Source organism: Apostichopus japonicus, chromosome 10 (assembly GCF_037975245.1).
Source record: "Apostichopus japonicus isolate 1M-3 chromosome 10, ASM3797524v1, whole genome shotgun sequence".
Classification (NCBI taxonomy): Eukaryota; Metazoa; Echinodermata; class Holothuroidea; order Aspidochirotida; family Stichopodidae; genus Apostichopus; species Apostichopus japonicus.
The window spans coordinates 8014089-8036764 of NC_092570.1; the positions used below are offsets into that span (position 1 = coordinate 8014089).

General features: G+C 37.6%; 1 protein-coding gene across 9 annotated transcripts in view; it reads left to right on the forward strand.

Annotated features, from left to right (window-relative positions):
• Positions 1-22676, forward strand: part of LOC139975392 (disks large homolog 1-like) — a 155108-nt gene that overhangs the window by 19862 nt on the left and 112570 nt on the right. For 7 of the 9 annotated variants that reach the window (XM_071983335.1, XM_071983334.1, XM_071983336.1 and 4 more), the window contains exon 4: positions 17996-18034. The exons of the other annotated variants lie outside the window; for them this stretch is intronic. In XM_071983335.1, the coding sequence (XP_071839436.1) occupies positions 17996-18034 (39 nt within the window). The remainder of the gene's footprint in view (positions 1-17995; positions 18035-22676) is intronic. 9 annotated transcript variants of the gene reach the window in all.

Sequence of the window (22676 nt, forward strand, 5' to 3'; positions counted from 1 at the left end):
TTACCCACAGTGGTGGGGCAGACTTAGACAATATGAATTACACAGTACCGTGACCTGATAAAAGATAATGATTGATCGAAAAATAATATTACAAAGTGAAGTTTAGGGTCTCATCCATATATGAGCCTACAAACAGGCAGCCTTATGCAGTTTATCCCTATTTCTTTACCCCGAAATTCATGCAAAACATGATATTTTAACAACTTTTATACAAAAAAAATTGGAAAAAATGAGGGTGGAGATGCCCAATACAAATGTGGTTAACTCACACTTACAACCCCCTCACACCAGATCATGTGGTCGGTTAATATATTCCATACTGTTCAATTGTACAGGTTGTATATATGATCATTGTGTGTGGGTGTAATATTACATCTTCACTGAGTGATTTACCCACAGTGGTGGGGCAGACTTAGACAATATGAATTACACAGTACCGTGACCTGATAAAAGATAATGATTGATCGGAAAATAATATTACAAAGTGACTTTGGATTTATATTACTCAGGATAATGAAATCATGAGGAAGTTGTAAAGCTTTGACAGTTTCTTATTGTACAGTACATGCAATTCCATGTCAGGGTTATTTTAAGTTTTGTTTATCAGTTATGACAATTATTATTATTTAGTATAAACCTTCCACCATGCCTGGAGAGATATATTGAAAAGTGAGAGGTTAAATAACAATGTAAAGTTATAATTGTAGGGCATGTATGTAAAGTTACTGTGATATGATCTATGGGATCAGGGTACAGTATGAGGGGGAGGGGGGGGGGAGGAAAAATATTGTTTCCTTTATTCTCTAGAGGCATGTACAATATGTATGTATGTGTATTTACATTGTAACAATTTCCTCTATGAGGAGTGCCGGCCAGCCGATTCAGGGTTCTTGGCCTAAGATGTAGTATTGTAATTGGCCACCGAATGAAGATAAACACAAAATAAATCCAGAGAGGTGATTGTATTTTTAACACAGATTTATTGAAAAGAAAACTTCTTACAGTAAGGTTACAGTAAGTGTGTTGTACTGGATGTGTTGTACAAACTTGAGGCTATGTGGCTCTGAAGCCTACCATCAAGAATGTTTCTTCCAACAGCAACCAGAGTAGACTGTCCAATCTCTCCCAGGTAATGCATTTTATATAAATCCCTTCACAATACATGGATATACCACATGTATACAAATGATGAACTTTACCCTACAACTTAGCTTTTAGACATAATACACAAATACTCCAGTGCATTTCTACCATCGCCAAACAATTGTACTCCTTTACAGAGTTGTGATCACATGAGTATCCCTAGAAAATATCACATGTGTTACATCACAATCCCAGGATAAGCCTGATACCACATGCCGATATATAGGAGCAGCCCCAAAAGCCGTAATATGCCAACAATTACAACTGGTTTAATTTAATGCCAGAAGAGATAATTCCCATATAATTCCAAGGGGATTTGAACTACCACACTGGTTCCACACAGAACTCCCATTGCTCCACAACTTTACTGGACATAACAGAGTTATACTATGTCACACATACCCATACATCCAGTGTATCCTGACAGTAACTTGAATTATAAACAACTCATGGCCAGAAATCTGAGGTACTTTACTTCACATTAGTTGCTGAGAAAGAGCTACTTCTAATGTGTTGTTGTTGTTGTTATTGTGCTCTTCTTTTGTTTCCCAAATATTAAAATCACATGTACTATACTGTACCATCTTGGGTACATGTTCATTCAAACAATATAACCTTGTACAATGAAGCCATTTTGAACTACACAGTTATTGTTAATATTGAATAATGTTGAGATTGTTCCAACCAGACTGTATATTTGTTTTACTGTCACTTAAAACAGAGATGATGTGTGATTTTATTGTTGGAATCTTTGTGATCTTTGTACCTGGATATCAATCTTTGGATGACAAGAGTAAAGCTCTTATTAAAATAAGTAAACAGTACATGTAGAATCGAATCCTGATTCTGCTCTCTGGATTTGACACAAAAACTTACGTTAGTAGAACCTGATTGCAGTGTGTATATTTTACATTCATTGCACTGTCTGCACATGATTCCTAGGAATATGCACACCTCCTGTAGGTCTTAGTGCAGCCACACAGCCCCATGCCCATTGCCCTAGTATAGATCTACGAGAGTGCACTGTAGACTTCAGGACTGTTGTACCATATATAGGGCTGAGTTCAACTATGCAGCTACTGTACCTGTGTAGTCTGACTCTGTGCAACAGTAACTACAACAACCACTTTTTGGTTACATCTTTCAAGTAATATATAAATATGCATAGTTCACTGCTCTACCATTACCAACTGATGTCATCAGTCCTATGCTGCAGCTCGATGCATATAAATATGCATAGTTCACATCTATACCATTACTAACTGATGTCATCAGTCCTATGCTACAGCTCCATGCATATAAATATGCATAGTTCACATCTATACCATTACTAACTGATGTCATCAATCCTATGCTGCAGCTCGATGCATATAAATATGCATCTATTTCACATCTATACCATTACTAACTGATGTCATCAGTCCTATGCTGCAGCTCCATGCATATAAATATGCATAGTTCACATCTCTGCCATTACTAACTGATGTCATCAGTCCTATGCTACAACTCCATGCATATAAATATGCATAGTTTTCAGCTCTACAGTTACTAACTGATGTCATCAGTCCTATGCTGCAGCTCCATGCATATAAATATGCATAGTTCACAGCTCTACGGTTACTAGCTGATGTCATCAGTCCTATGCTACAACTCCATGCATATAAATATGCATAGTTTACAGCTCTACGGTTACTAACTGATGTCATCAGTCCTATGCTACAGCCCCATGCATATGCATAGTTCACAGCTCTATCATTACTAACTGATGTCATCAGTCCTATGCTGCAGCCCCATGCATATGCATAGTTCACAGCTCTATCATTACTAACTGATGTCATTAGTCCTGTGCTGCAGCTCCATGCATATAAATATGCATAGTTCACAGCTCTACCATTGCCAACTGATGTCATCAGTCCTATGCTACAGGTCCATGCATAAACATATGCATAGTTCACATCTCTACCATTACCAACTGATGTCATCATGCATGTATAGTACACACAGTTTACACATACTGTTTTTATAACAAATCTAGCAAAACTGCAAATTATCTTGCTTGTTGTGTCCACTTGAGTGTTTCTTTCCAAGTATTTTCTATAGAGACAGAGCAGAAAATCAAGCAATATAAGTTAGACTTTGATATTTCACTCTCGGCAGATCCCGGATGGAACGGAAGGTGAGGTGTGTTTCCTGTGGGAAGGCACAGCTTAGGCCTTGTTATCAAAGGAGTGCAATCTCTCTTGCTCCAAGACACCTCTTACTCCCCCTCCCTCTCCCCCTTCCCTCCCTCTTCCTTTCGCTCTTCCCTTCCCTCCCTCTCCCCTTCCCCCCCTCTCCCCCTTCACTGCAGTTAGCACTGGTAAAACCAGACACCTTGTCGATTACACAGAGGAAAAAATTAAGTGTAAGCAAAGAGTTCAAATAGCAACTATCCTGCAAGGAATTGATGAGAGGATCGAATAACTACCAAAAAAAAAACAAACCTAAAATCACCTGAACAATGGAAAAACGGTAACTATTTTAGCAACAATCCTTATTGATGCTATAGTACACAAAGATAACAATGACCCCGTGCCACACTGCACTTTGTTTTGCCATTCTTTACTTTGATTTGCTCATCATCTTAGGAATTAATTCAAGTGATTAAAGCTGGCTCAAATTTACCTTCTTAAAGAAGTATCGTGGGTTTAAGTATTAAGGTACTGTTCAGTATAACCTGCAGTTCTAAGCTGTTTGATGCTAAATGTAAATGTAGTTACGTTTAGTTTGATGCTAAATGTAAATGTAGTTACGTTTAAGTATATCCCAATGGTTAGGAATTAAGCTTCCCATGTGATGATCGTTGCAAAAAATGCCCCCAAACCCCCCAATAAACAATGGCTATTTCTGAGCATTCTCTTTTAGATGAGTGTTCAGAGAGTGACGAGACAGGGGGTTTCATTGTCAAACCCAAACCTGCCCAGCCCCACCCCCCCCTGGGACTGCCAGTTAAAGTCCCCATCTGACAAAATTTTTCTTGTAAGTTATTCCAATGTTGTGTTCTCTTTCATTGAAAGTGGGAACCTTCAAATTATGAAGAATCATCGGCCACAAAAGAGTCTGATTGGAGAAAGTATATTTATGGATATTGGATTTATAACGATTAATTACATCGTGTGAAGTTTTATAAATTTTGCCGATCTAACTTTGTCTAATCTTTACCAATTGCACTGATTTTGAAAACACACTGGTGTTTGAGTTATAATGGCAAACAAAACACAGCCTGTGTTTTGCTGATTTAGCTTACAATAGCCTATGTACATAGCCACTAATAACTGTCATGATAGCCCTATGTATAATTGAGACTGAACCTCTGTGAGTATTCAAAACGAAAAAAAAAAAACACGTCTTCATTTCATTGAATGTTGACGGATGTAACTTATGCAACACTTGTTCCGAGTCATTAAGAGTGCTGCACTATGAAATTGCCAATATCAATCAATCAATTGGCTGTATGAACATGTCATGCAGAAAATAACCATAATTTCGAGCAATAAATTAGAATGATAATATACATCATTGAACATGCTATGAAGAAGACTTGTAAGATCCAGCATATACTTCGATTTACTTCTCTTACCTGTCTCCAATTTACGTATGCACTGTCCCATCTACCTTAACTACATGACCGTTAATGTTTTTAATACAGCCCCATTTATATCCCACCTCAGTGGGGCTTTGCCCACATTCTCCTCCTTGGAAATGTACCATTCAGAAAACTGTACAACTATGAGTGTTTTTTTATGATTATTTTTTTATAAATTTCCCAGCTATTTAGTTTTGGAGCATTGTTCACTAGATCAGGGCTGAAAAACCTTGCGAACCTTTCGAACCAGGTTCGCGGGAAATCCGCGATGCTCGCGGGAAATCTAGCCTGGCTGGAGAAAAAAAAAATCGGGGAAAAAAAAACGGGACGAAACTTAAAAAAAAACATGAAGGAGCAAAAAAGTACATCTGTAAAAACAATAAGGAAAATTTCATAAGAAAAGTTTCAGAAACAAAAGTATTTTCTAGAATTTCAAAAAATACGGAAAAAATACTATCCTACCATAGTTAAGTGCATAGCAAATAGCCTAACCACCTCGCCGGTTACAGATCTCACGTAACTACAAAAACACAACTAATTGTATTTTGTGAACTTGACGTTTTCTACAAGAACATGGAAATAATATTAAGCATTTAGTTAATCATGCCAAGTGGCCTAAAACATATTTTATTACAAGGTTTACTTTCATAAAGATGGCCATAGCTAGTGGGGCCTCGATGTGCTGCGTGTATCATGGGGAATACTCCATGAAACGTTTCTTGGAAACGTGCCAAAAATGTTAACAAACAGGTGTAAGACAGGGGATGAGCGCGCAGTTGTTTGGTAAGGTACCTGGGAAAATTCGCAGCACATGTACAGTAAGTAGCCTACCGTGGTATATAAGTAGTGTTAAACCGTACTGCAGTTGTAAACTGATGTACGTATAGTGTGCGCTATTCATTGTTAGGCAGTCTATAAACGGGGCTTTGCCGAACGTTGTTTGTTTCATAATATCGGAAGTTTTGTAAGTTCAACTTTTTAAAGATTGTACAGTAAGGCAGATTAAATCTTTTTTCATTTTATAACATAATGTAGCTACTCTAACTTGTCATTTTCAAATTTTCATCAGCTTCGTGACAATTTAAATTAAAAAAGTTGTCAGTATTTTGCATCCTCAACTGCGAATTTTTTATCGCCAGACACGCAAAAATAACAAATTTTCCGGGGTCTTTGCCCTCTGAACCCCACAAGGGGTTCCACCCCTTGACCCCACCAGGGCCCTAGGGCGGGCCCCTGGACCCCGGCGAACACCGGCGGGAAATCGGAAGTGTTTTCCAACACTGCACTAGATCTATGCTAATTTTTATTGTTTTGAAATTTAAAAAAATTATATATTTAAAAAACACACTCCTAGGCTGCTGCCCACTTACAGTTACCATATCTACAATTCTGAAGGGTTACAATAGCATTTGTCATGCAGTGTGTTGAATGTATTAAATTATAAATTATATAGCATATTGAATCTGTGATATAAGAAATTGTGAAAATATACTGTACATAGCATATAAAGTATGGTCCATTGTTATTTTAATGCAGCTTTGATAAAGTTGTTGACTTCAATACTCCAGTATGTATGTTAGTTTTATGATGTAATTGGGAAAATAAATAACAGGTAATGTTGCATGCTTAAAGTCAAACTAATTATAATTATCAGGCACAAAAAACAGAAAGAAAAAAATGATTTTATTTATTCACAGTCAACCTGTACTAATTGCATTGTTTGTATGTATAGATGTTTTTTTTTTTATTGAGCTTGGTTTGATTATCTAGGAGCTAATAAATGGGCACAAATTATGTTACCGTAGAGATACAGTAGTGTAAGATTAGAGGGAAAACTAGAAACAATAACTTGTGAGAACTATGTCCTCAGAACACTGCTGGGAAATCATTTTTTTTCTTCCCAAAAGCAAAGTAGCTTTTTGTAACTTAAGTGGATTATTCTAAACAAGCATCTTTGAATTTTGACTGAAATATTACTTTAAATTTAGGACGGCTCTGCATCCAACCCTTGTCACTGCTATTGCATTAGCTAACAAAGCCTAAACTCGTTAAGAATGTACTGTGTATAATTTTTAATCCAATCCCATTGAGTCCTCAGAGGGTTGTTGCCCTTGTATTCCTTTGTATTTTAGTATTCATCAAAAGACGGCAAGTGGAAATTTTTAAAATTAATCTATTACAATTTTAGGATTTTTGTTGTTGTATATAAACTGTACAAAAGCAGTGCAAAGATCTGCGTTATATGTGGGTTTCTGTTTAGTTGTAAGGTTTACCCTTGTGTAATAATTGAAATGCTAGTAGTAGTATTTTAATAGACTGCAGACTGTCTTTCCAAGTATATACTTAGAAACAACCCAATCTCAAAACTAGTAATTTGTTCATATGAAAACTAGATTTTTCTTCCCTAAAGAAGGGGATATTTTGAAATGAAACAGCTGCACTGGGAATGTCAGATGAGAATATTACTCAGGATATAAAAGGGGGAACTATGTATACAGTGACAGAAAATTGCTAAAATTGCTACACAGTCTTCACATCTTAAACCAAACCTTTCAGCCCTTTTTTGACAGTTGTTGGAATGTGTACGGTAGTCTTTGTGTTCACAAGTTTTCATGGCCACAAACATTAGCTGAGAAAGGCAGTTTTCTATCTTTTTCATCATTCTATACTGATCCTATTTAATATATAGTTTGTGTACTTTAGAGCATGCATTTGATGATGGAGAAAGGTGGTTTCATGAGAGTTGTCAGGAGCTAAATAAATTTGATAAAAAAATGTAGATTTGTGAATTCAAATTTTAGAATATGAAGATGACCAGACTATATATAGTATGTGTATGTAATTCCTGTGAAGAATATTGGCTTGTCTATATATAGGTTAACTGCATATTTTGTTTATATTATTTTTTGGGGTAAAACTTATTTCAAGTCCCAACAGGACAAGCTTACACTAACATATGGGAAATACAACTTTTAATTAGACAGACAAGGACAATTTTTTGGAATATTGAGTGAAGTTTTATCAGCAGTGGATACTGAATTCAATACTGTGATTTAAGAATTGATTTTATACAAAGTAATAGTGAGTTTTCAGGAGCATTATTTGTGTCAAAACAATTATGCTGTTGGAAGTTTCTCGCGTCATGCAAGGTAAAAGGAATCTAGGACTGGTTATTATAATCCTCATTGTCTATCGTCTTTATTGTGTGTTCCATTGTTTTCTTTGTATGTAAATTAGGGACATGGGATGGGGGGAGGGGGAGGGGGAGAAGGGAGAAGTGGAAGGGAATGTTAATCCATAGTTAATATATGTAACTTAAAAACAGATTAAATTCACACTTACAAATAAATAAAAATGGAAAACTGACTGGGAAGTTGTTAATTTAATTACTTTGCTCTTTTCCATTCAAATTGTTAAAGGTCTCAATTTTTAAGCTTTTGCTATAATCTCAGAACCAGCCTTAAATACTTTTTAACACTTTGGCATGTTTAATTTACCAACCTTTCATATTGGGGATCAGTGTGTTTGAGTTTCTTTTAATATTGTAAATCAAGAACTAAACTTAAGGACTCTGCATATCCATCGTATCCTTGTGCGACATGGAGCAACACCCCGAGAGCAAAATCTCATCTGCTGCTGTTTATTGAGTTATCCATGTAATTTGAAGTAGCCGAGTATCATCACCTGACATGTGGGTCAAGTGGGTAGGTGAGAAACCACTGTGCAAGATGGAGCCTTGGGCAGCAGCGGCGGGATGAAGCAAGTGTCTTCTTTATTAGGATGGAGGAGGATGGATGAAACATGAATGTGGAGTGGATCGCTCTTACTAATTCCAACCCAGAGACGGTGATAGATGATAGATGAAAGCAGCGTATAGGTGATGAAGGGAGGTAGTTTGTCCAATATATTTAAAGCAAGGTGTCTCCTCTTTGCACTTTTCATCTGGCAGGAGACAGGGTTCGCAGGTTTCTTCCGGGGGTGGAAAAAACCGCGGAATAAACCGCGGTTTTTTCCACTCGGAAGAAATAGGTTTCTTCCAGTTTCTTCCGGACAAAATGGAAGAAACTCATTTTTGGGGAAAAAACTGTTGATAAAGTTTCATAACAACCTGCAATGATTTCTAACTATGTAGTAAATGGACAAGAAGCACTATAGTGTCATCTAGGTAGACTATATCTAGGTTTGGAGCACATGACCTGCCTCCAGCATATACTGTACTGTACACAATATAGTAAGTAGGCTACTAGCATCGGACAATTCAGGGAACAACTATGGGCAAGCAATATTTTGCAGACCAGAATGGTCCTGATTATAGCTCAGTTCTTAGTTAAAAAACTAGTTTCTGAGTGGAGAGGCAAGTGTTCCCTGGAAACTAGTGTAGGCCTACTACTATGCACACTCATTACTACAATTACATTTGACCACTATGGCCATATTTTGTGGAGATTGAACTCAAGACATGAGGGTTACAGATTCGACTGGAAGTTGTAGTGTGAAATAAGGGCTGGCTTGTGGCCAGCTGTGTTTAATGGGTGTGAAGACTCGCGCAAAAGAAACGTCTAATGCCGGTAATCTGACCTAGTTTTGAATGAGGTGTAACACAAGTCGATCGCAGAAAATACACACAGCTTGCTACCATCGGTAATTATACACTAGTATAGTCAGTACATGCAGCTGTGGTCAATACCCACAGCACAGTGTATTCAAACAATGCAGCGATGGACATCTCAGGTCCAACTAAAGATAACAAGGTATCACGGTTCATTACTGTACTGTCTGCATTAAGTAGCGACACAAACTAAACGTCACTTGCAAGCATCAGAAAGTTAACTTTTTCAGATGGCCGCACACGGTTTGGGGAGAGTCTTCACTGCCTTTAATTGTGGATGTTTGTTCTTTTTGCTGTTGGGATGACAAGTCCTCCAGTTAACTACAAGTTGTATTTTAGGGAGTTGCAGAAATTAAACTGTTGCTTAAATCTAACAGATATTGTTCGGCTAATTTCTTGGTGTTCATTGTATTAAATCCTCAGTGCATGGGCCAATCCAGGTTAATCATTCATACAGTATGGCCAGTTATGCAATTCTGGTTGATGGGGGATGGCGAGATGATAAGTAGTCCTTCAATATTGTTATTTATAAGCAAACATATTTTGGTGTAGAGAAACAACCCAAAATTATAATCAAAACAAAAATATCATATTTTGATGGTTTCAATGGTAGGCATTTCAGTCAGATGATGGTGAACTATTTGTCTCTTTATCATGTATGTGGGTTGTGCTGCGTATATGCCAATTTTCACAGTTTCTTCCAGTTTCTTCCGGTTTCTTCCAGTTTCTTCCGGAAGAAACTGGAAGAAACCTGGAAGAAACAGGTTTCTTCCAGTTTCTTCCACGTCCCCGGAAGAAATAGGTTTCTTCCGGAAGAAACCGAACCCTGGCAGGAGAGATTGCAATTTTTTTTCAGACCGTTTCTTCCAGGAGGATGTACGAGTTGAAATCCAATAGCCATTCCCGAGATTAATTGATATATCGATCGGGTAAAACCCAGTGGCATGAATGAAACATGAGACGGATATTACCTGAACGGATAGTTCCAAGCCAATCAAGCAAACTGATCCGAAAAACTGCTGAAAAGGGATTCTGGTGTAAGCTGTGTAAGACTAGCAGCTAATATAAAATCAAGATTGCTGTCATCGAGATCCACGTACTCTTTAAATGGAGTGTTTTAACAGACTTTCCTTAGGATTGACCTAGGAGTTGATAAAGATGGTAGATGTTCTTATATTTATTCCGTTCTCATCTCCTTAGTTGTCATATTCAGTTTTACACCTCCATGGGGAATGGCAATCTGGGCAGATATCTTATTCATAGTCATTTGCATTGGTTCCTCAAATCTCTCCCCCGCCCTCCACGGACTCCCCCCACTCTTTACCTGTGGAAATATTTGTGTTGATTCAGTCACATTTATCTCCTTTTGGAGAGCAGTTACAACACACACAGACAGGGAGATCAGATTCTCAATTACTACAATGCTTCGTTGGGTTGTTATCTCTGCTACATCATACTGTATCTCCCCCCTCCCCACTGTTCCCCCTGCCCTTGTCCACATTTATCTCTCTCTTTGGAGAGCAGTTACGACACACACTGGTTGGGAGATCAAATACTCACTGCAATGCCTTGGAAGGTTTTTGTCACTGTTTCATCAAATCCCCCTCACCCCCCCCCAGTTCCCCCTGCTCTTTTCCATGTTTATCTTTCTCTTTGGAGAGCAGTTACAACACACAAACAAGCAGACCAGATCTTCACTGCAGTACCTTGGTAGGTTTTTATCACTGTTTCATCAAATCCCCCTGCCCCCAGTTCCCCTGATCTTGTCCCTGTTTATATTTTTCTTTGGAGAGCAGTTAAAAAACACACCTGTAGGCAAGCAGACCAGATCTTCCTCACTCCAGTGAAAATCTTCAACTCATCTTTAAGACCAAAAATAAGTCCTTTTTCTGAGTGAAGAAAGTATTTTGAGAGCATAGCCTATCCCCTCTGAGATTTAAATAACTTTACTAATCCTAGCTTCATTCTCATACATGTGTATGGTTGACTGAGTCTGCTCCTACAAATTTGTTTTACTTGAGTAGTTCTGTTGTCCCGCTGATATACAGTGCATGATCAGAGTAGAGAATGCAACAGATGCCCATCTTGACATATACTTTAGCCACCCGCATCAACTGCATCGCTCATTATCCAAGTGCTGCCAAACAGTCGATGTCACAAAGGAATAGTAAAGGACACAAAGAAAAGAAAGAAAAATTGAGTTGACATGTCGAATTCGTCGAGACTTTCTGACTGATTCGCTTTTACTTTCACAATGGAATAAACCGAAAGAAATTTTACCTGTCCTCTCGAGATAATTGTTAAGAGTAACTTATTGTTTTATACTTTTATTTTCACTTATTTAATCAGTACTCAATCAAGAGCACGTCTGAAGAGCTGTAAAAAATAATTTTGTTGCGCTGAGTTTTGGGATAACAAAAAGAAACGCACGCACAAATGCTAGTGGAAATGGTCTAAATATTCTGGACGATGTAAAAGAAAGTAGCTTTAAAGTCATAAGTTTACTCTGATCTTGCCTGTTTCCTCTCTATAGTCGCATAGTGGTGATTAAAAGAGTAAAAATGTAAAGCAGTCATCTAATTATGTTAAATACTTTAGATCTTTGCAAAATTGATTACTTAACTTTGAATCATCATCAGATTGAAGAGAAGAACAAGTTAAAAGAAGAACCCCCCATCCCCCCCCCAAAAAAAAGTAACAAAACCTAACCCCCAAAAAAATAAAAATAAAGACTATAGATGATAATAAACAAACGTGGGTTGTACAATTTGCCAACATGAATGCAGAGCTCCCAAGTGACCCACCCATATTTGAACACCCAAATATGTGACCTGTGCAAGCCTCCGAAAAACCTACATTGCGATTTTCTTAGACAAAAAAATAATGGCACACAAAATAATTTTGAATTAGTGATCTTCAAACTTTTTCCAACTCCTGATCCATGTAATGTGTCTGTAATTTGCTATCGAAATCACTCCTTGTAAGTTGCGACTTGGGTAATTTAAAAAAAAAATAAATTCCACCATTATGCACGTAGGCATCATCAGAATTAAAAAAAAATTCCAAAATGTGAGGGGGTGTTCACCCCTCCTCCAGGCTGCAGGGGAGAGGGGGTGTGCACCCCTTCCTCAGGCTGCAGATATACAAATGGACAGATCAATGATGGACCCGCATTTCACTTCTGGCAACTTGGGAGCTATGGTGAATGGTACAGGATAGGCTTTGGTTTGTTTGAAATATAAAATGAATGATGAGTCTTGAATTCATTTACATATATTAACCAGTGAGTCTTCCTTTTATTACAGATAATAAATATGGTGTCATCAGTCATATAGAAACTTGTCTTTTTTCCAAATTATGCCAAATGTACTATTTCTTGATTATTATGGGAGAAGGATTGAGCCATATTTTGAGCTGGTAAGGATCTCTGGGAAGAAAGAAGAGTTTAATCAGTAGTGGTGCCAGCCAAGGCAATCTAGAGGGACAACTAGGGGGCAAGGCATAATTTTGGGGGCAAAACATATAACACTGATATGGGGAGAGGGGTGGGTCTCTGGGGAGTGGTTTCCTCTCCCCTTTGTGAATTTTCCTACAAGTAAAGTGACTTAGATGCAAAATGGTGAGCATCATTTGAAAATCTTTCACATTAATGCATTGCATTGGAAACTGTTTCTAATACAAACGATTAGCCTAGTTCGCTGTATTTTGTATAAGTAGCAGATCTGATGGGGGGGGGGCAACTGGAGGGCAAGGGGAATATCTACAGGGAAATTGTCCCTTCATGCCAGCCTGTAGCATCGCCACCGAGTTTAATGATGGTTAAATCACAAATGCCTCACATGCTGGTACAGTAGACTACTTGCAATAGTTTTCTTTTGTTTTTTACACACTCAATCATCAAACTTATTTGGTTTCTTGAATTTGAACTATTTATGCAAAGCTCTTGGCAACAAGATGGCTGACATTTTGTCCAAATTAAACTCTTCCCCTTCTCCATACTATTAATGACCATGTAGATTATGAGCTTCATAGTACAATAGTTTCAAATATTGTGTGGTCCTAACCTCTTCAAATTATACAGATATATATTATAGAGTTTCTTCTAGGTATATCAAGGTTTTTTAATGTCTGGCCCTATCTCTCAAACCAGTATTTTAATATCTCTGGTCCTTAAATTTGGGTGGATCATTTATAGTTAGAATTCTTTTCAGAATTTGTGGTCTAATTCTTTTACGTACGACAACATTGCCTGAGAACAGAGCAGAAAATTGTCTGTACTGTAAAGTTATTCTATCCTCTTGTGCCAAGGGATTGTCAATTTTCTAGGATTTAATTTGCTTCAGTGCTTTAATAGCGTTTGAAGTGAGCGGAAGTAATTTTTCGGTTATGAGTTTGTTTTTTCTTTCTTTTTCTTCCTATTAAGAGAAAATCATCAACAAGGACTTGCCTCAGGATTTTATTGCCAGGGAATATATTTTGATAATTGGTTTAGGAAGTCATTTTGACGTCGTGTTTTTCTTGTTTTGTTTTTTTCACAACCGGGATAAAGTGGCATCTCCCTTTTAAAATCTTCCAATAAGTTATAATTTATGTGTCTTTGAAGTAAAAAATGCAGCTCAAGAAATACTGTTATCAGAGTTGCATGGCCAACAATCTACAGGTTCATTGTTAGTGGCTGCTGTGTAAATTACCTGTTGTAGAATAATCTTAAAGCCCGGGTCACATCTGCGCGATTCAACACGCGATTCAACTCGCAATACAATTGAAGGTTGAATCGCGTAGTTAGACACGGTTATCAACTTGTTGCGCAATAAAAGTTGCGCCGTCGATTTGCAATAGAGCAATGTCCTAATCAGCGCAACTTCTTTGAAGCAACTTTACTGATTCGCGTGATTTTAGTTGCGAGTTGAATCGCGTGTTGAATCGCGCAGATGTGACCCGGGCTTAAGGCACTAAAAAACTAGATTATTGTGCAAATGAAATAAAGCAATGCAGAATCATTCATGGAACATAAAATTATATATTGGATAAGATGTTATTCCATAGACCTATATTATATATGTTATACCTTAGAAGGTCATGCTTACCTTGTTAAATTTGGAAAGTACAAATTTTTTGTATTTACCACTCGCCTTGCTTACCTGTCTTCCGACAACCTTAGCACTCTTGTTATATCGTGCCTAGAATGAACTGGTAACCTTTTAATACTGTACGGCACGCCCTGTATGTCCGCACCTCTCGGGTCAATGCCATTCCTTCTCATTCTGCCACCCAAAGTGCCTAGGCCTCCATTTTGTGTGTGGAATCTTTCCTATTTTCGATTTGTTCCGAACTGTTGTCTTTTGAGGCCATTTTTCACTTAATTGGAATAAGAAGTTTGTTCTGTTATCTTTCCTGCACAGCCCATAAGTATCCTTTTCATTTGGGGGAAGGTTTTCCCATTTTGTTTTTTAGTTTTGAAATATTTACTTCATTACTCTCTTACCTGTCTCTATTCTACATATGTACCAAGACTACCTAGCCTACAAAAGTTGGTAACATTTTAGCACTGCACCTTCCCTTCCCCCCGCCCCCACTGACCTACTTTAGGGTCAACATACTCAACACCTACTTCCTCTTGGTTCCAAATCTACCATTCTCTAGGCTTATAACTGCTTTTCTAGTGTGATTTACATCCATTGGATATCTTGTTTGGTATTGAAGTTCATCGTGAAGTATCTGAAGGCAGCAAGGACCTGTATTAAAGATAACATCACCTGCATGGACCTCTGAAATTGAGGGATTATCCAATTACGGTTGAAGTCAAAAGTACATAGCTTCTGAAATTATGTACAGTCACAGCCCAATGAGAATTTCTGCACACCTAAACACATGCACGATCTAAGAAAAATGTTCCGCAATTCAAAGATATGGAATAATATTTTATTCTACAGTACCTTGCTGGGTTTGCATAATTTTGCAAGTGCGATGGCATATTTGAATTCCCTTGATACATTTGCTCTATATACCAGAGGGTGGGTGTCTTGGTGTGTCCTGGTGGATATATACCTCATGCTGACAAAAGAATGAGCAAGGTTTTTCCCTCTGGAATGTTTCCACTATTGATTCTAAGACCACCCAGTTCCCCTCTGCACAGTATCAAACTGAAATTACTGTAGTACCTAAAATTTTGTAAATACCTTTACTTTTCTTCCCTCCCCCCTCTCCCACCCCTTTTGTGTGTATACATACTGAATAGTACAGTGTATTTCCAGCATTGTCAATTCGGCTGGTTGCGGCACTGTGAAACTGGCAACCCTGGTTGTATGCCCAAGTCTTCTACTTAGGAACCTTTATACTGTACTTACCTTTATCATATCCCCTGGTTGCCTACCTTTAAAGAAGTTCCTACTGACGTCATCGTCTTTCTTCCGTGGGAGTTTTATCTGCCGTCAGTTTAAGATCATAGAGTATCTTCATTTCTTAGATTGGATAATTACTGCTACATATTTATTTCATCGAGTCGAGCTTGTTCTAACCAGGTTCTTAGTAGTAGAAGTCCTTTACTGATCTGTCGGTAGGAATTCCTGTAGTTGATCTTCTTAATGGTAGATTTGGAAGGAAGAGACAGTGGGCGGTGTCCCAAAAGTGGGGGCGCCGTGCGGAAACGTTCCTATCATGTAGTTTAGGTAGATAGGAAAAGTGCATATATGTAGAGTTGGAGACAGGTAAGTATCATTGCTCGAAAATACCCAAACCGGTAAGTTTTTGGGATTATGAAGAAGTCCATTAGATCCTTGTCCTCACATACTATGTTTGTTTCCATTTAAAAAAAAAAAAAAAAAAAAAAAAAAAAAACAATTCCAAGCAAGCTACTGTATCTCCTCCCCTATCTCATATCCCATGTGAATTATCTAAAGTGACATTAGTGTTGTCAGAATTCTTTTAAGCTGGAAAAACAATAATTTTTACACATGTAGTCAATTCTTCCTTACTTATAGGATTCAACAACAGTGGATTCAACAACCATGCCTGCTACTTTGTTTGTTCAATTTACATAGTTTCTGAAACATGATTATGTCTTGTTTTTGCCAGGTCTGCCTTTTCTATCTGATAAATTGAGAGAGTAAATCTTTACATTTTGATTTAATTAATGACTTACTGTAGTGTCTCTGATTGTGGGTAGGTTGAAGGTGTTTGCTATTAAAATGTAACAAGCTACCCGGCTCGTATCTATCAATCTCTTCCTCCTCTTCTGAGGAAGAAGAGCGGCAAGGACACAGGATAAAAGCTAAATAAAGTAGCAGATGATGATGATGATCAAGATGATGATTCAGAGAGAACAAGGAGATGCAGATGTGCTAGAAGCTAGCATCAAACAAAAAATTGAATGAGAGCAACCTTCGTCAGTAGAGGAGAAAGCTCACAGACAAGGAGGTGGAATGATAATTAGCGGCATCGGAGAACGGGCAGGAGTAGTTCTTAAAGTGCGTTCACATAGATGCCCGCCTGTTAGCTGGATAAGTGTTTGTGGGAATTGCATTCAAGGTTATAGACACTGTTAAAAATGTTCTTCTGGCGCATAGAGATGTCTGGGGAAAGCAATATTGCAAAGTGGTTGCGGCACTTAACACTAGACTTTGGCAAAAAGAGCACATTGATCTCGTACATGCGTGGACATTAGTATTGAACTGTGTACATACATTTTAACATTGCACATTAACAGACAGTTGAGTCAGTCATCGGAACATGTCCTTACAAAGTGATATGTACTGTACCAATTATCCTCTCTTCCATTATGTAGGTGTATGCAAATGCAAGGAATTCAGTGCGAGGTCAGAGTTCATGATGAAATATAATGACATGTCCTCTCAAAAAGTTATACCCATTAATTTACTTCATTCCTCCCTTAACTGTCTCCTATACACACAGTCAAATCTGCCATGCCAATACTTAGTGGTAACATTCTTTCACTGCACCCCCTAATGACCCTTTTACAGTAATGTCATCACCCTCATAACAGTGTGTACATGAAGTTTACCATGTTCAGTGTGAGTTGAGATTTAGCCGAATAGAAATGAGTTCTTTGACAAAGATTATTTGAAATAGAAGACAAAGATGAGTTCTTTTATCATCTGCATCAACTTCTCCCTAAAATTTTGTTTTTATTTTTTTTCATTATTTTATTTTATATTTGTATTTCTTTTAAATTATCTTTAGTAGTAGTGTTGTTTTAAGGAGGAAAGGAAATAGGCTTCACCTTCATTGTTGGGTACACACCTGCCGCATCCAAAGCTGCTACAGTTATTGTAAAAATATGTAAAAGACTTCAGAGCTTCCCAATCAGAGGTTAATAACTACAGTATAGACTTCTCTTAGATCCATGGAGTTTTCTTCAATGTGTAGATCTTGATGTATATCCAGACTGCCTACAATATGTTACCTCTTTACCAATAACAGAATTTTATTACTTTAATGCGACTCTGAAATGACTCCATTGGTTGTCAGTGTGTACTATGGACGACATCCCATGGTCATGAAATCAGTCTGCACTAGTAGTAGTAGTAGTCTCGTAGTCTCTTTCTCACCCTATGTTTTTTTTCTTTCTTCTTCCCTTCTCTTCTTCATTAATCTTGTAGAAATCCAGGACATCTCTATATTACTCCCTTTGGACCACAGTAAGCTTCCTCCTATCCACCTCCTCCTCCTTATCCCCCCCCCTCCTCCTCAGTGGATATTGTCCTCATTGTTTGATAATCTGTGGTTCATTTTCAAGGGTCAAATATTGACAGTGAGGCCATCTTGCAACTTCTGTGTGTTGGGTCCCTGTCAGACGGAAATACAAAATATATAGATGCCGCTTTATAATAAACACAATAACGAAAAGGTCCAATGAGAAAAAAAAAAAAATTGGGTTGTAAGAGGGAAACCAACTCATCTAGCTTTCATCGATCTAGTAAAAGCCATCATTGTTGGTAATATTTTCACATGAAGGTAGAGTCCATCCAATTGGATGCATGATGCTTTATATTACCATTGAAGCAAGATATCTGTGTGGGGGGTGGGGAGGGGAGGTGAGGTGGGAGATTTATGCCTTTGTCATTGAGAAAAAACTCAATTGAATTACCTCATCAGTTTTCAGTTTCTCAGAAAAAATGGTTTAGGATGCAATCCTTCAAGATTTGTTCAGAAAAGACTTCTGCTGAAATTTCTAAAACTTCCCCCCTCCCCCCCAAAAAAAAATTACAGAAAGAGACTGTAAAGTCTATGTTCCCATAGACAAGATGGCTTTATTGGTATATATCTATCTGACCATTGGATGTGAGCTAATATTTGTTTATGTGTTGGCACCATGTTCGAACCGCCCTGCATGAAACATTGTGTTCCAAGTTAGGTTCTCTGTCGAGAACGTGTATTTCACGTTCAAAGAACCCTTCTTTGTTTTTCCTACCTTACTGGTCTAACCAGACCTATTTGCACATGAGGATGATTTCAGCTATTTTCGTTTTTTCTGTAAATTTTGTGATGATGCATTTCAGTAGCTGTCTGAAGCATGTCTTTCTCGTCAAAGGCTCCCACAAAGTAAAGATCAGTCTTGTATGCTATTAGCTTATCGTCATAGTTGCCTGGCAACAAGCTTATCAATGTGTCAGATGTTTTTGCTAAGGGCATGGACACAAGTATGGGCAATCCTTGTGCTTGCAAAATCTTATTTATATGTTTTGAGTGATCATGGCTTTGTATTTACTACAGTAATGGCTGTAATATGCTGCTCTGTAAAAACCGACAGAAAAATATTCAGTACTTTATGAATATTCATGAATATGTATATGATGAGCCCAATTATCCACACCTTCAATACTAAATATCCATACCAAAATGGTCTTCTTTGTGAAGGATGTTATTTACTACCCCAGGGATACATACAAAGGAAGTGTGCTCATTTGTCTGTGGAAATGCAGTTCCTTTGGGTTTTACCCTTAAATTTCATTATGCCTGACTGTGATGTAATGTGGTGATGAATATGGATATTGAATATACAGTATGCAATAATATGTCTATTCAAAGCTTTATCTTGAGAAATGCCCATACTTCATGAATATTCAATGAATTTCTTGAGACACACCAATTTATCCAACTCTTTGCTTACCCAATATCCATAGCAAATGGTCTCCTCTGTGGAGGATATTTCCAAATGAAATGCAATCTTTTATTATTCATTGAAATGCACTTTCCTTTGGAAAATACAGTCAACTTAAATTTGTATGCAACTGTGATAAATAAGGTGTGAGATATTTCATCGTCGTGGCTAATAAAGGCTTAAATACTGTTTGCAGCTTATGAAATCCAAAGCGTCTTTGTTTAAGGAACATCTAAAAAATTTTGGTACTGCCAGTTAATAAAAAATTACGCTAATTTATTCATAATATTCTAGTTATAGCTGGGAAACGTCTTCCTTGCTGCTCGTATTCATTTCCTGAATTTGAAAGCCGATTTCTTTGGGTCCTACTTACTCACAAGTCAGTTGTATAAACGCATCCAAAATACTGCTCTTGTCAGGACTTTTCTAACAAACCTTTTTTTTAGCAATGTAATCTATCAAACCAGATTTAATTTATCATGTACTAATATTTAAGTATTCTAAGAAATAGGCAGAACAATCTGAAAACTTGAAACCTGTTTCTATCTGAAATATTTTAAATTTATGATGAGAAATAAAAAAATTAGCATCAATTGCATGAACTGGGATATCTACTGTTCAGGTAGATCTCACATCAGAATGTTTCTCATGTATCGTTTGGAAAAAAAAAATTACTGGAAAGTTTGTAAAATGTGCAATTTTCACATGACAAGGATGACCTTCATATCATGATGATGTTGCCATGAAAATGCAAGTCAAAATATGATTTTATGATATGAATTGGTTAGTTTTGTGTGAATACAAAGTTCATGGCACAGAGCCAGTATGTTACGATAACTCCAAATCTTCGTTCACGATAAGAACGCTGCATTCTTCAGTACCGACATGAAGATACCTTAAAAGCCTTCTATTTCAGGCCGGTAATGATCTTTCATCTATGGTTTAATTGTCTTATGTTTTTGCCAAATAACAGCCTTTTTGTCTGGTATCGTGTTGCCTTATATCTCCGTTAATGCTATTGGTAGACCGATTATTGGTTTCTCACTTAATACCCAGAAGCTATATTTATATCTGCAGAGTTTGATGTTGCCTGCTTGATGTCTTTGTTTGAAAGAAAAAAAAAACAAACAACTTTTGTTACATCTGTTTCACTATGCTGCATCCACGTTCCAGAATCTGTAATTCAAGCCCTGGGAATGGTATTAACTAGATTCCGAAATACTTCATATGTTGAACAGATCGAGGTGGGGATTTGGGGAGGGAGATGGCGGCAGGGTGTGATTGGGGAATATGCTACGTACGGGATAAACTTTTCCAAGGATATTTGTTTTTCTGTATATTAATTAATATAATTATGATTTGATTATTAGTTATTGATTATATTGCCCTGAAATGAGTTTTTTTTTATTTAATCTTTTACTGAAACGACATTGTTCGACACTAATGTTAGAGATGTTTAGCAGGAAAGGGGGTCAAAAGAAGTCTTCATAACTTGGGAGGCCAGGTGACTCCAAACCCAGTAGGAATATGAATTGTAATGTGGATGTATGTCAAAGTAGTAGGAAATGTCACAGTGACACAGAGTGGCACAATGTGACACAGTGTGGCACAGTGTGACACAGTGTGGCTGAATGGTCTCATGAATTCAAAAGTGTACCCTTTGTAGTAATAGCCTACCATGGAAGAACATCACTTGTGCATAAACATTTACTGCACTCCTCGCTTACCTGTCTCCTCACAACCTTTAGAAGCACCATGTTCTACCGTGCCTAGAATGTCCTGGTAACCTTTTAACACTGTGCACCCTCTATGAGGGATGGTTTGTACCAGCCAACTTGGGTTCTTTTTAATTGTGCCTCTGATAGCTCAATTAAACTGTTTCTAAAACTTGGCATTAGGTTATTCAGCCACTGTTAATTTCTTTCCCTACCCCTGACTTCCCCCTACTGTACATATCTGCGTCTTCTCCTGGTGGAAAAGAATTGCTGTTAGCTTGGATGAATCTGTAGGATTGATAAGGAAGTTCCCACAAGCTCTAAAAGATATTTGAAACTGAAAAGACCTTTTAATTGTACAGATATGTTCAACACTCGAAACCAGCTGAAAGCTAAGCTTCGTGTAGAATTACTTCTTTTCAGGTCTATACAAGTGCAGTGAGCACTATTTGTCCTCAAATATTTGAACTTTGTACACATATAGTATCTTTGTTTTATGATAACACTGTTAGCTTTTTATATTGCTTAAATATCTACAAAGATATCCTACTGTCTAAACAAATTTATAATCTTAATATAATGAAATTGATTTTCACAAGAAATCTGTATCCTATCCATTTACATAATATACTGACATAATGTGTACGTGATCAGGCAAAGTCAATGACAGCACCCAAGAAATCCCATAACACATGAGGCGATCAGTCCCAAGTAGTGAAGATAGATTAATCCATTTAATCCAATTAATCTGGGCACTGGGATCAGCTCTTGTTTTAGTTAATAATGACTAAGTTTGGAGAGCCTTGGGATTTTTACTATCCGTTACTTGATCAGGAAAAATATTGATTACAGAAAAGATCCAACAATTTAGCAAGTATTCTTAATTTTTTGTTGTTGTTGTTTTTGTTGTTGTTTGTGTTGTAAAAACTGAACATTACATCCTGCTCAGGTCTCTTCTTTTACTCCATTGCTATACCTACCCATGTCAAATTTGACAACAGTTTCTGTATCATCCAAATGTTGGTGAAATGTGAAAATGCTACATGTGTGCCGCTGTATTCTGTTTGTCTGTGTTTGCTTGTCTCCTCAAGAATCTTTCTTTGAGTGTTGAAAGGAACATGAAACACAGCACAGAAATGCTCTGTTATTGGATTTGTAAGGTAGAAGAGAGAAGGCAGTGATGTGTCAATGAGAAGGGAAGGACTAACTTTGGGATGGGATGTAGATAAGGAGGGGGGTGGTGGGGGGGTGGGGTGGGGGGGGGGGGGTGGGGGGTTCCCATGGTATTATTTGTAAGTTTACATCCTGAATGGTAGATTTGAAAAGAGGAGTGAGCAGAGTCCCAGATGTGGTAAGGCAGGGGATATGGGGATGTGAGGGAGGGGGAGGGGGGCACCAGTGTTAGTAGGTTGGGTGTATGAGATAAGTGTATATGTAGACTTGAAACAGGTTTTGTATCTGTAC